The sequence below is a fragment of the Drosophila virilis genome, chromosome 4, assembly GCF_030788295.1.
Source record: "Drosophila virilis strain 15010-1051.87 chromosome 4, Dvir_AGI_RSII-ME, whole genome shotgun sequence".
Taxonomy (NCBI): domain Eukaryota; kingdom Metazoa; phylum Arthropoda; class Insecta; order Diptera; family Drosophilidae; genus Drosophila; species Drosophila virilis.
The window spans coordinates 19,282,051-19,295,666 of NC_091546.1; the positions used below are offsets into that span (position 1 = coordinate 19,282,051).

General features: G+C 47.3%; 4 protein-coding genes across 6 annotated transcripts; 3 read left to right on the forward strand and 1 right to left on the reverse strand.

Annotated features, from left to right (window-relative positions):
* The first annotated feature begins 1 nt into the window (after window position 1).
* LOC6628240 (uncharacterized) lies at window positions 2-846 on the forward strand. Its single transcript, XM_002051415.4, has one exon. The coding sequence runs from the start codon at window positions 65-67 to the stop codon at window positions 743-745; it is 681 nt and encodes a 226-aa protein (XP_002051451.2). The 5' UTR covers window positions 2-64; the 3' UTR covers window positions 746-846.
* A 140-nt stretch (window positions 847-986) lies between these two features.
* Window positions 987-2,625, forward strand: slmo (PRELI domain containing slowmo). The gene is made up of 2 exons (XM_002051414.4): window positions 987-1,080; window positions 1,209-2,625. Exon 2 carries the CDS (start codon window positions 1,312-1,314, stop codon window positions 1,969-1,971), a length of 660 nt encoding a protein of 219 aa, XP_002051450.1. The 5' UTR covers window positions 987-1,080; window positions 1,209-1,311; the 3' UTR covers window positions 1,972-2,625.
* Window positions 2,626-3,598: 973 nt separating this feature from the next.
* Pfas (phosphoribosylformylglycinamidine synthase) lies at window positions 3,599-9,395 on the forward strand. Of its 3 annotated transcripts, none has more exons than XM_015172530.3 (3): window positions 3,599-3,732; window positions 5,170-8,561; window positions 8,627-9,395. In XM_015172530.3, the coding sequence occupies exons 2-3, from the start codon at window positions 5,180-5,182 to the stop codon at window positions 9,325-9,327; spliced, it is 4,083 nt and encodes a 1,360-aa protein (XP_015028016.1). In that variant the 5' UTR covers window positions 3,599-3,732; window positions 5,170-5,179; the 3' UTR covers window positions 9,328-9,395. The 3 variants fall into 3 exon arrangements, with proteins under 3 accessions (XP_015028016.1, XP_015028015.1, XP_002051449.1); XM_015172529.3 differs by lacking the exon at window positions 3,599-3,732 and adding an exon at window positions 3,795-4,110; XM_002051413.4 differs by lacking the exon at window positions 3,599-3,732 and adding an exon at window positions 4,668-4,827.
* Window positions 9,373-13,577, reverse strand: LOC6628178 (FAST kinase domain-containing protein 1, mitochondrial). Its single transcript, XM_002051412.4, has 5 exons — window positions 11,637-13,577; window positions 11,294-11,573; window positions 10,830-11,104; window positions 10,579-10,774; window positions 9,373-10,181 (listed from the first exon to the last, which is right to left on the reverse strand). Exons 1-5 carry the CDS (start codon window positions 13,471-13,473, stop codon window positions 9,974-9,976), a joined length of 2,796 nt encoding a protein of 931 aa, XP_002051448.2. The 5' UTR covers window positions 13,474-13,577; the 3' UTR covers window positions 9,373-9,973.
* Between the last annotated feature and the right edge of the window lie 39 nt (window positions 13,578-13,616).

The window sequence follows — 13,616 nt, forward strand, 5'->3', positions numbered from 1 at the left end:
GTAACTCATCTCTAGTAGACGTCTTCTTCTTAAGCAGAAATATTAAATTGTAAACTACGCTAACATGTCTTATTTACTTACTGAAATTGCCCTCGAAATGCTGGGCTATAAGTTTTACGATACGAATGGCGTATTTCATTTGATCAACTTTCAACAATCGATGACAGCAGCGCAAACCGATTTGCAGTCGCACCCAGAGGAGCCCTCATTAATGGAGTACATTGAACAGCAATCGGACCCTGAAACCGACAAGAACGGACATGATCAGCCACAGCCACCAACTGTGCCCTCAACTATTAGTCTGCGCGGCACACCTGTCCGTGCGCTGGCCAAAATGATGGAGTACGAGAGCGACAAACTGCAGAATGGACACGAACAGCAGCAGAAACAGCAGCAGCAGCAGCCAAACCATTTGAATAGTCCAGCTGGAGCTGAATCTTCAATTGTGCTACCAAAAACCTCAAACAGTTTACGTCGCACGCCGGCCAAGGCACTGACTAAAATCATGGACTATGAGAACTTTAATATACGCAATCAAATCATACGACGTATGGAAAAAGTGCTCAAGAAGGAAACGCACATTCCAAACAAAGTGGCGCTGCAGGATTGCCTCAATGCAGAGTTGACGAAAATAGTCAAGGATGCGGATGATATGCATGAGTTTCGAAAATTTTTGGAGGAGCGCCTTAGACGCATTGATTCGCGTCCTTATGAGACTTACATACGAACGTTTGGTGTAGAATAGGTTCACATACAATCGGTAAAGTTAGTATTTATGTTAAGGGTTATATCATTAAAACGTAAAAATAGAAAGTATAGTCCAATTGAAGAAAGTCCTCTGCTCGTTGTCTACGTATTGCAAATTTTGGGGTAAAATAATTTTTGGTACTTTTGAAATACCAGGTGCGAGTGTTGTTCGTTTTCAGTGTTGCCCCATGTCCAACGATGGCGATACTTTACGATTTTATTTTTTGTTTTAAGAGTGGCCACACATTTTATCATTTGACTATCGATAGACCAAGCTCCAACAGAGACATCGATAGCAGTCGGTCACACTACTCGCAGAACACCTGAGTAAAGGTCGGTCCACTGAACTTGTCACAAAAATATATAAAACTTTTTCTCAAAATTCTTTTTGTAAAACGTGCCTAAACACATACATTTTTTTTTTATATTTTATCCTGCCCTGTTGCCTCGGCGAATAACAGGCAGTCCAGTGTCGCGACCCGATTGCGAAACAACGAGAGAGAGAAATATAAATATCATTTCGCACTCACGAACGGTGACGAAAACGCCAACGACGCTTGCATAATGAAAATCTGGACGTCCGAGCATATCTTTAACCATCCGTGGGAGACGGTTACACAGGCGGCATGGCGCAAATATCCAAATCCCATGACACCCTCAATCATTGGCACCGATGTGGTTGAGCGCAGAGTAGTTAACGGTGTGCTACACACACATCGATTGGTTCAATCCAAATGGTATTTTCCGAAATGGACGCATGCGTTAATTGGCACCGCCAAGACGTGCTTTGCCAGCGAACGCTCCACAGTGGATCCCCAGCGCAAGCAGATGGTCTTAAAGACAAACAATTTAACATTTTGCCGTAACATAAGTGTCGACGAGGTGCTCTACTATGAGCCGCATCCCACTGATTCAAGCAAGACCCTGCTCAAGCAGGAGGCGACAGTAACTGTCTATGGTGTCCCGCTATCACACTATATGGAAGATTTACTAACCTCCACAATCAGTTCGAATGCGGGCAAGGGTCGTCAGGGCCTCGAATGGGTAATTGGCCTCATCAATACGGAAGTGAAGAGCATAGCCGATTCGGCTGCACGCGGCACAGACGAACTAATACACAGTACGCGGCGATCCATCGACGAGGTCACAGAGAGTGCGCGAAAGAGTATGGACGAGATTGGTGCCCAGGCAGCCAAGGCGGCGAAAGCAATGCACATAACATAGATGTATATAGAAAAGGCGGTTAGCTCCATGCGTATGTGGGGACTGTTGGGCGTAGTGAATAGGAATTTACCGTAGTAGGCGCAACGTCGGGTACGCTGCTTTGTAGTACAGCAACAACAACAACAATAACAAACAAACAAACGGTACATAGATGCAACAATTACAACAACAACAACAACAAAAACACCAACAACAAAGCAGCAGAACGAACAATAAGAATAATCAATTACAATATTTTCTCCTTGCAAAAAGGCAAGCGAAATATTTTATTCGTCTGCTTTAATATATTTTTTGTAAAGCAATTAAAAAAAAAAAATAAGCAAATTGAAAAAAATCAAAAAATTGAAATGCGAAACTTTTCCCATGGTTATCAGTCAAGTGCGCGTTGTTGTTTTTTTTAATGTTTTTTTTTTAGATTGGGCCAATGTACAAAGCCGATAAGGCTGGCAGCCAGGCAATGACAACACCAACACACCAGCATAGTAGCAAATTTATTTATTTAAAAATAAATATATATATATATACACATATAGTTTGTAATATGCAAAAAATTAAAAGAAAAAAAAAATCGAAATCGAAAAAAACACCACATAAATCGAGCACTAAATAAATGTCAACAAAACGCTCAAGTAAAATACATTTTCAAGTGTACAACACGCTTTTCATTATTTCAATATAAATATGTTATATATGCTTGCATATATTGCTTATTTGGCTGCCAACTATCATCGCTGATGACCGCTAAATTGATCGGAATACATGCACATAAATACATACATACATACATACATAAAATGAAATCAAGATAAGCCAAATGTGCAGCTGTGTGAGTGCACACGTTTTGATAGCGTCTTTATTTCCCTTCTTTTTGTTTCGGAAAGCTTTTTGTGATGTTTGCTGCATGTGATTCGCAGCAGTTGCTATACGAATCCGACGGCAACAACACAAGCGCAGAGCTAAAAGCTCTTCTCTTGCTGCTTTATACCCTGCACAGTGATGAGCGCGTGACATACAATTAAACATAGGCAGCTTTGTTGAACAATACATTTGTATAAAGAAATATGTATATTATATATATGAATATATGCCAAATGATTACAAAGTGTAAAAGGCATTCTATTGCCAAAATAAAATCAACTAATCATGGCATTAAATACTAAAAACAAAAAAGAAAAGAAAATTGTCGCTGGTTCATGGTTCAAATCAATGCCTAGCTTTTAAGTTCAGTTCGTCAACAAGGTTTTAACATTCGTTGAATGAGGTTCCAGTTCCAATTTTATATAACGTCAAAATAGTTTTTGCTAATTATTTCACATATTTGTACCTATGGAAATTTGTAATATTCAAAGTATTTATCAAAAATAAAGTCATCGCTATGAAAGCTATATAAAATCTAGTATCTTATGTGCCTGCTATACTAAATATAATAACGGTTAAAAATCATCTATTTTGTGTTTATTTATTGTTAATAATACTGAAAAATGCGGGTTTTTATTGAAAGCTGGTCATTTTTTTAAAATGTTATATTAACCCTTTGGATCATGTATACCCTTTATGCAGTTTCTACTTAAACACAGAACAACCAAAAGCTTTAAACAGCTGTTGTGAACTTCTCAGCCCCAGTTGGCAATTTGACGCTAATAAAACGTGCGCATTGTGCTTAGGCTCTCTCCCTCTTGCTCGCTCTCTTTAAGTCGCAGTGTTCTTTGCGCTGTTCATTTGCACGTGCACGTGCGCGTCGCTTATTGTATTTCAATTTGGGTTAGTTAATTTATAATCTACTAGCATTTGTATTTTATTGGCAATAACTTGTCGTGTTTGTGCTGGCAAAAGAAAAAAATATGTTTACGCTTTTGCTGTTTATCAGCGCGTTCCTCCAGTCACAATAACAAAAACAAGCAACAAATTGTGACGCCAGTGCAACGACTGCAATTGCTATTGGGCGTCTGCTGTAACTTGAAGCGCTGATCTGTGGTTGATAACCCCCTGCCAAGGTGCTCGTAGGCAGCTACCGCTCCGGTTGTCAACGGCTTTGACAGCTTCGCCAGATTCCAGTGCCCGAGCCAGAGCTCAGTCTGGCTGAGAAGCGTCTAAGGAACGCACGTACAAGCAAAAACAAAAAAACAAAATACAACAAAAGTAAGAATTATGCAATTGGCATTAGGCATAAAAACAGCTGAAACACGAGTAGGCAAAAATCTTTGTTAAAATGGGCGTGGCAGCAATATTTCTTGTCAAAAACCCGAGACGCTGCCTATCAAATTGTGCTGTTCATATTTGTGTGCGTGTGTATGTATGTCGATTTCTTGTGACTTCAGGCGACAATTACATACATACATACATACATGTATATTTTTATCCGATCAACTCAATTTGAATACTCCACTAAAGAGAAATGTTTAAGCGTATGTTGTGGCAGCACTAGCGCGGATAATCGCACTGGCAGTGCGCCTTTATCCAAAAAGTGGACACTAGCTGAGCGTGAGAGATAATTCATTTATCCGCTGCTGACACGCCACTTGTGCTGATGCTTTTGATCCCGTTACATGCGCGCTGCAGTTGGTGCCAGTCAGCAAGTGAGATGCCACATTTATCTATACAGCCGAGAGCGCTATTGTGTGAGCGACAGAGTGGGCAGAGCAGTGCTAGTGTATTAGTGTAAATGCAGGCTTAGCATAGACGTGTGCTTGATGGGAGGATTTAGTCTGTGCGCGTTTATCTTCATGATCGGTCGTGTCCTCTGCGCGTGGGTGTAAACTCGTTTTGAAATAAAATAAATGTTATTAACCGGCGTCGCGTTTTGTTAATGCCGTGTGTATGTGTATGTTTTACTACCCTCGCACAGCATCCGTTAAGGTATATTAACCAATTTGAAGAATTTCATTCAATATTTTGTGTAGAGCTTTTTTCACATTTGCTACCTGAACAGAGATTGGGAGTGTGCGTGTTAGTGTGTGCGTGTTAGTGTGTGCGTGTATGCTGAGAAGCTTTTACTGCTGCAGTTAAGAAAACTGCAGTTTGATTTTTTTTAGCATGCGATCGATTTAAAGCTCATTTTAATGCGAAAAAGCCTTTTGGGTATAAATGCGTAGGTCGTGAATGTACAGTGAAAACTCTAAAAATGAAACAATCTTTAGAATTGTTAATTGTTGTTAGCGTATGCATATATAATTTGTGTAATTTCTGAATTTATACCAGATAATCGATAATGGGCATTCTGCGATTTTACGATGTGGCCGCCTTCGATGGTGCCGAGGAGGAGCGCGTACTGCAGCGCCTGCAATCGCTTGACCCGGAACTGATCTCGGTGCGCATGGAGCGCTGTTATCACTTGGAGTACGATCATGAGATATGCAGATTTCCGCTTGCGCTGGAGCATCTGTTGAGGTGGCTGGTGAGGCAGCCCCTCCAAAGGATATGCAGTCTCAACGAACAGACGAGACTCGAATTAAACGATGCGGAGCTTGAAATGCTCGTGGAGATTGGACCACGTTTCAACTTCTCCACACCCTACTCGACCAATTGTGTGAATATATTTCAGAATTTGGGTTATACTGAGGTGCGACGCATGGAGAGCTCGATCCGTTATCTGTTGACCTTTGGCCGGGCAGCGACCCGTGAGGTCGTCAGCTTTGTGGCGCTGCTCGGCGATCGGATGACCCATTGCCAGTATACGGCAGCGAATATGCCGCGCGAAAGTTTCGATGAGCAGCTGCCGGCACAGCTGGCTGCCTGGCATTATGTGCCAATGATGGCGCAAGGGCGCGCCGCTCTGGAGGAGATTAATCAAGAATTGGGCTTGGCCTTTAGCGACTACGACCTGGACTTCTATTACAAGCTATTTTCGCAGACACTAAAACGTGATCCCACCACGGTCGAGCTGTTCGATTGCGCCCAGAGCAATAGCGAGCACTCCAGACATTGGTTCTTCCGTGGCCGCATGGTGTACGAGGGCCAGGAGTTGCCCAGCACGCTGATTGACCTAATTATGGACACGCAGCGGAACACGAATCCGAACAATACCATCAAATTCAGCGATAATAGCAGCGCCATTGTCGGATTTGAGCATGATGCACTGCAGCCGCGTGAAATCGGTGCGCCCGGCATTGTGGAAGTGCGCAGTGTCCGATCGGATTTGATATTCACAGCCGAAACGCATAACATGCCCACAGCCGTTGCGCCTTTTAGTGGTGCCACCACCGGCACCGGCGGACGTTTGCGTGATGTGCAGGGCGTGGGTCGTGGTGGCCTGCCCATAGCTGGCACCGCCGGCTACTGCGTGGGCGCGCTTCATATACCCGGCTACAGTCAGCCGTATGAGCCGGTGGGCCTCAAGTATCCTGGCTCCTTTGCACCGCCGCTGCAGGTGCTCATTGAGGCCAGCGATGGCGCCTCGGATTATGGCAACAAGTTTGGGGAGCCACTCATATCCGGTTTTACCATATCCTATGGCTTATACAATGCTGGCCAGCCCAACACCAAGACGCGTGAGGAGTATGTGAAGCCGATTATGTTTAGCGGTGGGCTGGGCACCATGCCCGCTGCCATGCGCCAGAAGATGACGCCTAAACGTGGCCAGCTGTTGGCCAAGATTGGCGGTCCGGTTTATCGCATTGGCGTCGGCGGCGGCGCTGCCAGCTCCGTAGAGGTGCAGGGCTCCGGAGATGCTGAGCTCGATTTCAATGCCGTGCAACGTGGCGATCCGGAAATGGAGAATAAACTGAATCGTGTAGTGCGCGCCTGCATCGAACTTGGCGCACTTAATCCCATCTTGGCCATACACGATCAAGGCGCCGGCGGCAATGGTAATGTGCTGAAGGAACTGGTTGAGCCAGATTTTGCGGGCGCTATCATCTTCTCGGAGGAATTCAAACTGGGTGATCCGACCATTACAGCTTTGGAGCTGTGGGGCGCCGAATATCAGGAGAATAATGCGATTCTGTGCAAGCCGCAAGATCGTGAATTGCTCGAAAAGATTTGCGCCCGGGAACGTTGTCCCATTAGCTTTGTGGGCGTGGTCACCGGCGATGGCCGTGTCACATTGGTGGAACACGCCGCGCCCAATGACATGGAGCAGGCATTGCTGCCCGAGGCGCGTAAAAGCTACGGCGCCGCGCCATTCGATCTGGAACTAACGCATGTCCTGGGTGACATGCCCAAGCGCACCTATGAGCTAAAATCCGTAATGAATCCATGCAAACCGCTCCAGCTACCCGCCGATATACAGCTAACGGATGCACTGGAGCGTGTGCTGAGCATTGTTGCGGTGGGCAGCAAACGCTTCCTCACCAACAAGGTAGATCGCTGTGTGGGCGGCCTGATAGCCCAGCAGCAGTGTGTGGGTCCATTGCAGGCACCGCTGTCCGATTACGCGCTGACCACCGTCTCGCATTTCAGCACCGCCGGCATTGCCACCTCCATTGGCACGCAGCCCATAATGGGGCTGATCAGTCCTCAGAATATGGCGCACATGTGCGTAGCCGAGGCGCTCAGTAATCTTGTCTTTGTCAAGATTACTGAAATGGCGGACATCAAGTGCTCCGGCAATTGGATGTGGGCAGCCAAATTGTCCGGCGAGGGTTACAAAATGTACCAGGCTTGTTTAGCGCTCAGCAAGGTGCTCCAAGAGCTGCGCATTGGCATCGATGGCGGCAAGGACTCCCTCTCCATGGCCGCCAAAGTGGATGGTGAAGTCATCAAATCACCCGGCACACTCGTCCTCTCCACCTATGCACCCTGTCCGGATGTGCACGTACGCGTTACGCCCGATCTCAAGGGGCCCGCACGAGGTAAAGCCAGCGCCTTGCTTTGGATTAACATTGAGCGCAGTGCACGGCTGGGCGGCTCAGCGCTGGCGCAAGCCTATGCCCAGCAGGGCGAAACCACACCCAACATGGAACAGACCCAAGTGCTGACCGAGGCGTTTGAGCTCACCCAAAGCCTGCTGGGCGAACGACTGCTGCTCGCCGGGCACGATGTGAGCGATGGCGGTTTAATTGTCTGCCTGCTGGAAATGGCCATTGGTGGTCTGAGTGGTCTACAGCTGGACATCCAGGAGGCAGCGGCTGGCATTACCGATTATGATGCTGTCAGTGGCACAATTGGCGTGAACATGTGCCTGTTATTTAGCGAGGAGTGCGGCTGGGTGCTGGAGATATATGCAGATCAGCTGGAGTCAGTGCGTGCTCGCTTCCAGGCTGCGAATGTGCCCAATTATTATCTGGGTCAGACACATGGCTTTGGCTTGGACACGGCACAGGTGCTGGTTAAAAATGGTGACAACACTTTGCTCTCCGAACCACTGCTTCAGCTTTACAAGCAATGGGAGCGCACCAGCTACGAGCTGGAGAAGCTGCAAGCGAATGTGGAGTGCGCACAATCCGAATACGATAGCCTCAACTATCGCCAGGCGCCGCAATATAGGGCGCCCGCCCAATTACAATCAGAGCTCACGCTCAAGCGCTGCGTCCAGACCGTGCGTGTGGCTGTGCTGCGCGAGGAGGGCGTCAACAGCGAGCGGGAGATGATGGCCAGTCTGCTGCGTGCCAAATTTGAGGTGCACGATGTGACCATGTCCGATCTGCTGGCAGGTGAGTCGCCAAGAGTCCGTTGTCCAATAATAAAATATTCAAACAGAATACGTTTCCCTTTATAGGCACCACAAATCTGTCGCAGTATCGTGGTCTGGTCTTTCCGGGCGGCTTTAGCTATGCGGATACCTTGGGCTCCGCCAAGGGCTGGGCGGCAAACATATTGCACAACGCGCTGCTCAAGCCGCAATTTGAGGCATTTAAAATGCGCGAGGACAGCTTCTCGCTGGGCATCTGCAACGGCTGTCAGCTGATGACATTGATTGGCTACGTGGGCAGCGTAAAGGCCACGGACAAGACGCCTGTTTTGCCCGCATTGGCGCTGTTGCATAATCGTTCGAAGCGTTTTGAATGTCGCTGGTCGACGGTCCGTATACCGCCAAGTCGCGCCATAATGCTGAGCAACATGCACGATCTGGTTTTGGGCTGTTGGGTGGCCCATGGCGAGGGACGTTTTGCGTTCCAGCGCGAGGAGCTGTTGAACCAGCTGCACGACGAGCATCTAGTAACGCTGCAGTATGTCGATGATGAGGGTGCGCCCACTGAATTGTATCCCATGAATCCCAATGGCAGCCCCAGGGGCATTGCTGGCATCTGTTCGCCGGATGGCCGCCATTTGGCGCTGATGCCGCATCCGGAACGCTGCAGCGCCATGTATCAGTGGCCATATGTGCCGCATGACTTTAACGTGCCCGCCACGCAAGTGGAGAGTCCCTGGCAGCTTATGTTCAACAATGCCTACAAATGGTGTGCAGCGCAGGAGTAATAGCATTTGACAAATGTCTTTTCATTCCAATTAAAAAACACTTGCTCTCAGTACGCTTGCCACATATATTTCACGCGATTTTGAATAGAAAACATATTAGGAATCCTATTCCTATGATTCGCATTAATTATTCTTACATAATTTACCTTTCGCGATTTAAAACAAACTATAACGATTCAATTTGGATTTACATTCCAATTGCATTTGCAATCCCTAAATTGCAATTCCTATTTTTTACTTTTGACTTATATTCACAACAAAAATATGTCTTAATTAGAGCGTTTATTAAGCTACAATTATTGTCATATCTATAATTCACATATATTCTCATTTCATTCACTTTTCACTCATATTTCATAGAATTTGGAATTAATTGCAATTAATTTTTCAATCATACATTCACACTTTTTAAGTTACCATCGCTATTTTAATTTCCACTTATATTTCACGTTGCTTCAAATATAAAAACTTCTCTTAAATCGCAAACTATGATTTAAATCAAGCTTTATGTGACTAGTAATAGATAGTGATAAATATATACACGCGTCATTTGCTAATTACGACAAAAACATAAACAACAACATCGAAAGCTAAGTAATTCAAACGTAAGCCCTAATTGAATTGAACTGTTTTAACGATTATTAATCTAACGTGAAATTTGCAGCAGGCATTTCAAATAGTTGGCCTTGGCACCCGGCGCCATCATGTACTTGGAGTTCCAGTCATGTTCGTTAATGTGCAACACCTTGTAGCCCATCATTTCCAGATGCTTGATCTTCAGCGATTCGGGACCACGCAACGCAGTCAGATCGTTCTCACAGAATGAGTCCAGCTTGAGCAGCAGAATCGCCACCCTGGTAAGAAATTAAATATTTCATATTAGTTTAACTTAGATATAGAAATATTAACGGATATGTCCCGGCCATGCAAGGGAATCGTGTAGATCGCAAAGATCCCTTAAAAGTAATTTGAGCCCCAAATGTTACACTTTTTCACCTCACTCTGGTGCGTGGATTTCCCGCCCAAGTGCGACACGTCTCTCACATTGAATTTGATATTTGAAGAGCTGTACACAAGCTTTCCCTTGATTCTTCCACACTTGCGGGAAGTGAACCTCGCCTCGGCGTGCAACTTCGTCCTATAATATAACTAGAGCTTCCTAGTTCTTATGCTTTGACTACCAATCCGTCAGTCTGTCAATCAATCAGTCAAACGCAACAATTCGTTTTATATATAGAACTATATACATACTTGGTTATGCGGTCCAACATGGTGGCCTCCATTGGCGGCGCTGGTATAAGCTTCTTATCCTTGTCGAAATGTATCACGAAATCAATTTGATAGCCGTAGGGCGTTGTGTGATTGCAGCGAAAATAGTTCTCATCCTTGAGTAAATCCTGCAGCAGATGTTTGACATCCGCACTAAAAGCGCTGGGCACAAGCGGTTCTAAAAGAGAGACGCTTCGTTTAGCTGGGTCAACTAGGATTTTCTAAATACCCACTCTTGCTGAGCTGCGCCTCCACGTAGTTTTGCTGAAACCAGGGCACATTTGTCTCGGGCAGATCCAGGCAAACGGTGCGATTCAGTTGCATCACGCGATTGAGCACCAGACCCGGATAGGTCGCCTTTGAGTAACAGATTTGTATCTCATCCTCGATGCGCTGTATGAACTTGACGCAGAACACTCGATTGACAAGCTCCTCCGGAATGGTCTTATAGAAGCACAGCGCCAGGCACGACTGCACCAAGGACAAACCGCTCATGTGTTCAAAATCGCTGCGAAAGGAGAGGAGAGCGACAAAAGGATTATTAGCATGGATAGTCGCGCGACTATTAGTCAAATTAATTAATAACTAAGTCTACAAATTGGGATCTATACCCAACTCAAAAGTAATGCCTCTTGCATGTACTCCACCAATGATGAAGTGGAAAAAGATAGTCAAAAGAGAAATAATCGAGACGCACCGTAGCAGCACCAAAGCAGCATAGTCCAAGGCCTCCAGTGAGGCAGGCGTGTAGCCCAGATTGTAGGCACAGGTGAGCACCTTCTCGACGGTGTCGCCCGTGATGTGCTCATGCTGCTGGGCGATATAGTCAAACATGGATTCCAACAGGCCGGGCACAAAAAAGTGCGAGGCATTAAAATTATATGCCATTTCGCGCACCACACGCGAATTGAGATCGTTGCACTGAAGGGTTTTATAATGCGACAGCGCCTGGTTATACACCTGGGTATTCTTCAGAGCTGCAAAAGGATTAAGCTACAATTAGTAGGAGCAGCCGTTGTCAAGTTGATGGATGGACTCACATTTGCGATGACTTAGTGTGCGCACCAGAACGCTCAGATCGCTGGCATTTAGCGGTTGCTGTTCGCTGTTGCCCAAATGCCGTTCGGCACAGGCAATCAGAATGCTGTCCATGGTGGACAGCTGCATGGCCAGCAGATGCGGCACGTGTTGGCGGAAGCGCAGCTCGCAGGCGATCTGCATGCCGCGGCCGAGCAGAAAACAATCCTGTATATCAAATTGTGGCGCCATGGCGAGCATTTTGCTCAGCAGCAGATTTGGGAACTTTTTCCAGCCAAACGGCGTCTGGCCATAGGCTAAGACAAAGGAAGCCAGCCTTGCGAATTTCGCTGGCAGCCTGCCCGCCACATCCCGCTCAATGGCATCGAGGCACATGCGACTGAGCGTGCGCTCCAGGCCCTGATGGCGATACGTGCCGCCAAGATTATTGTTAAAGTTCATGTAGCGCTGACAATGGCGCAAAAACCGCAAATGTCGCTGCTCCTGCGGATCATTGGTCAGCTCACCAACCACCGCCGACCAGTACGCATCACAGATCCGCACATCGGCAATCTTCAGGGCGCGCAGCACACTAAAGAAATGCCCGCTTGCATTGGGCAGTTGCCAGGCGGCTTTGGAGTGCAGCAGCTGGCGGAATTGCTGTATGTAGGCATCGCGTTGCTGCAGTGAAGCAAATGGCACCGCACAGGACAGGGCATCTGGCGTCGGCTCCTGCTGCAGCAATCGCTCTGTGGCCATTTTCAGTGACTGCACCAGTGCCACCGGCTCCTGATGATGCAGAAAGGTGCGACAAACGCTCTTCAGATCGCTGGGATCCAGCGTTTGCAGGCAGCTGCGCAACGCCAGCAATAGCTGGCGTATCAGAGCCGTATTAAGATGCGACCATTTGGGCATATTGAGCATGTGCAGCAGCTTGAATAACGCCTTGGGCGTGTCGCTGCTCAAGGTGCCGCATTGCAGCAGCTCCTGGACGCGCTGCTTAAATGCCGCCAGCAGTTCAGCATCAATAAGCGGATGCAGCTGGAACAGGCAGGTGGATAACAGACGCACATCCTGCTCGCTGTGGCAGTTGGCCACATGCCGCTCCAGATGCGGCATAAAGTTGCGACAGACCAGCGGCGTAAAGAAGTCACGCTCCAAATTGATGGCCACCAGTAGGCGGGAAAGGGCGGGCAGCGGCACCAGCCTCAGCTGCTGACCCTCAGTTGCTAGCTCAATGATGTTTAGGGCACGCAGCAGAATCTGTTCCAGCGTGTCATCGCTGTTGGGCACGTGCATTTTGCGCAAATACAAATAGCAGCAGCTCAGGTCGTTCACATCCATGGCGGCTAGTAGTTGGGGCGTCAGGGTCTCCGGCACACGTTGCTGCAGTTGGGCCGTCAGCGCTTCCTTCTCGCTGGCCGCCAGACGCTGAAAGTGTGGCCAGAGCAGCGATATGCACTGCACCTGATGCGTAGCCGGCAGCTGGCCCGGCGCACACAAATCCAAGAGCTCCTGTGGATCTCGTGCTGCGCTCAAACGCAAACTGAGTGCATCCTTCTGCAGGCTAATTGATTCGCAACCATCCTCCAGCTCCTCCAGGCTGCTGAGCACTTGTTGCTGTTCCACTGTGCCTTGTATATCGGTGCTAGACGCACGTCGCCTGCTGTAATTGTGAGAAATTCGAAGCGGCAGCAACAGCTGCCCAGTTGCCAACCTCGGCTCGCACAGCCAGGAGGCGTCTCGAATGGGCGGCTTGGCGCCATTGTTTACATGCCGGCACAACAGTTGCAGTTGCCGCATTTGCTGCAAATACTGCAGACACTTGCATGGCGTACGCGGCAGGTAGTTTAAATACATTGCAAAAATTGCAATTTTTATACAGAAAAAATGTGTTAAATAATAAACAAATTGCGACTTGTGAAATGTGAGCACAGCGACCAACAGCCGTTATGGGTGCTGCCAACCTGTGCGGCAAGCAGCTGTATGTTAATGTGCAGCAG